The sequence below is a fragment of the Volvox carteri genome (assembly GCF_000143455.1).
Source record: "Volvox carteri f. nagariensis unplaced genomic scaffold VOLCAscaffold_74, whole genome shotgun sequence".
Taxonomy (NCBI): domain Eukaryota; kingdom Viridiplantae; phylum Chlorophyta; class Chlorophyceae; order Chlamydomonadales; family Volvocaceae; genus Volvox; species Volvox carteri.
In genome coordinates, this window is record NW_003307617.1 from 230896 (window position 1) to 233819 (window position 2924).

Consider the following 2924-nt stretch of genomic DNA (forward strand, 5'->3'; position numbering starts at 1 on the left):
ATACAGACCCCGCTGCGCCAACTCAAAGCAACTACCCCTCTGCCGCGGCGCCATCCACCGGAAACGGACCCAACCTCACGAGCACTAATACTCTGAGTCGGCCATCGCGGTCTACAGATTCGTGTTCTTCATAAGCTAAGCCTGACCCGTAGCTTCTAATCCAGCCTGGTCAAACAACAGCGGCGGCGCATCCCTTTCCCGCTATTTTAAAACTGGGTCCGGTCTCTCCCATGCCTTTGATATAACAGAACTTGCGGCGGCTGGCTGTGCCTACAGTCTGACCGCGCGGAGCAATAGCTGGCGTCTGTTACTCACCGCATCGGCCCCCTCCGGGTAACTAGGTGCTCCGCCATTCTGGTGTCCTCCTTCGTCCCGCTGTTGGAGGATGTCCTCCAAGCCTTCTTGGCCTCCGCCGCGCGATTGCTCGCGCTCTGCCATCACTTCGCTGTTACTGGCGACCGATATGCCAGCAACGTCAAATCGCCTTATCTACTTTACTATTGAGCTGGGTCCCGAATACAAAGTAAGTCACTATTTAAACAATTCAAAATCCCCAACAGACGACGTTCTGACTTGCGCTTGCTTGCACGGTTGACTGGCGAACTAGCGTTGTCTGGATTCAGCGCTTTGTTCCCAGCTAATCTTTGTAACGCACTACCGTATCAGTCACTGTCCTCTGGCCAATTCCGGTCTGCTCCTCCCGCGCCGCACTTGCCGTACTACACTACAGGACGAGCACTTAATCAACATGCATTCCTTCTACACGACGAATGCATAACAACAGCGGCGCGGCTCCGGTATGGCAAAAAACGGTTTTCGAACAGAGACTCGAATCGAGGCCGCCATGCTATGGTCAAGAGAAACAGGCCAAGTGGCTTTCAACGACCGCACGGTGGACACGGCTGCATCAGGGGTTTCACGACGTCCGGATAGGGATTAACACAAACCCATGGCGTCTATAGCATTGAAAATATTGGCTGAAAAAAGCTACCTCCATTGCGCTTGTGACTGGACTCGTTGTTCCCGGTTGGAAACTTTACACGAGGCTCTTTAAAACTGTATACCCAGCATGCAAATAGCCAATGGCTACTGGGCAGTTAAGTATCAATCAATTTGTTGTTTGTTAGGGACGCAGGCAAATAAATGGCAAATAAACGGCGCGCTACAGGTCACTACGGATGAACGTCGCGATTCGCCCCAAGTACAACGAAATTGCCACCCATGACGCTAAACCCCTTTGTGTTTCTGTGAGGTGTAGATTAGTTCGGCAGCATATTTAACGTTTGTACGGACTGTGGGGTTTAGAATCTGCAAAAATGAATTGTAGCTCCTCCTAATCGAAACGCTGCAGGGATCATGCAGGATTGCCCTCATTTGATTACCGCTTTTGGCCACAAAAAAGCGCTCCATTATGACGGATGCATTTATTCCGTATTGACTTAACGCTCCCCATGCGATTCACGATAAGATGTAGAGAAGGTAAATCCTAATAATGCTCATAGCAGTTCCAGTGATTATCATTCTCGGAATAACCGATGTCCGTCGCACACAAAGCCGCAGCCGTACTTCACCAGAGCGCTGATGTGCTCGAAAACATCCACTTACCAATGGATATTTATCTTCACAAATAACTAGAGAAGGCCGCTGTCTTTTACTCACACCTAACTTTTACTCTCGTTAACCCACGCGCGAACGATGAAAAGCTATGCCAGCTGATGCCTGTTGCTATTGCCTGATATCACAGCAGGTAAAATTAAAAGGTGTATCTTTAGTTTCATCCATTGTCTCTGACCTGACAGAGGATGAGCGGAAGCAGCGACTCTCAACAAGCGGCCCATGGTTGGGAGGCGAGCGGTACGCTGTGGAACCCCATCACGATGACTTGCCATGCAACAGGGCCTGTGGGCGGTAAGTCTAATGCCTTATGCCTATAGCCATTTCCTAAATTTGCTCCTAGTTTCCTGTCTACTGCATGCTCGATAACGCTATCGTATTGCACCCCGTGCTACAGATGGCATAACTGGAAAGGTGCAAAAAAGTCGAGGCAGGAGCATTAGCCGCGCAGCTTGCCAGGTGCGCTTGATACGACAGAGAAGTTGGAGAATTTTTCCAGCGCCGTCGCACTGCATTTGCAATACTTCCTGGTGTCAAGTTTCACTGTCATTTTAGGGCTCACTGTGGACAATTTACGGTACCCCTGCAGGTGCCGGGTTGCACGGAGCTGTTGGTGGACTGCAAGGTATGGCCCTCCTTCAACTTTACCGTGTGATTTAGTTACTGTTCTTTCAGGGGAGGACTGGCGTCACAGCTCGGGAAAACCTGTTGCGCGTGCTTCTACTTTGGGGCTGCTGCGACTAGTGCGCTTATGTCCCTTACATCACCTGCTTTACATTTTTGCCCTTCCTATGGTTTCACAAAAAAATACAGCCATACTTCAAGCGGCACCTGGTATGCCAGTCTCATGCTGTGTCGGCGGCAGTCCTTATCGATAATGTGGAGATGCGCTTCTGTCAGCAGTGTGCAAAATTTGAGCGTCTTGCTGCATTCGACGGGGGGAACAGGTATGCAAAAGAGAAAGTGAATTCCGAGGCAATGGCGCTACGTGTATTTGTTGAGCCTGCTCCTCTGACAGCCGGTGCTGATGCTTCCATAACGAGCGCTGATGCGCAGCGTGATTTGCCCACAGCCGCCCCATGGCCTTGTTTCACGAGCACACTCACATGCACGTGCAATTTTTAACGTGACATGTTATATGCATTAACGTACGCACATGCGCGCACGCGCTCGCACTTACCTGTTCTAACGCTGCCTCGGAGGCTCTTCGACTCTCTATAGCGCCGTCATCCTAAAATTAATTAAGACATACAGACAAACGACACACAATCCGCACATGCGTGGGGCCGTAAGAGACCGTGTCCTGCTTT

General features: G+C 50.5%; 1 protein-coding gene across 1 annotated transcript; it reads left to right on the top strand.

Moving 5' to 3' along the window:
- Nucleotides 1–2418: 2418 nt before the first annotated feature.
- VOLCADRAFT_48849 (uncharacterized protein) lies at nucleotides 2419–2580 on the top strand (the record flags this gene model as incomplete). The annotated part of the gene is made up of 1 exon (XM_002957446.1): nucleotides 2419–2580. A coding segment is annotated over one exon (162 nt), but the record flags the coding sequence as incomplete, so codon positions are not given.
- Between the last annotated feature and the right edge of the window lie 344 nt (nucleotides 2581–2924).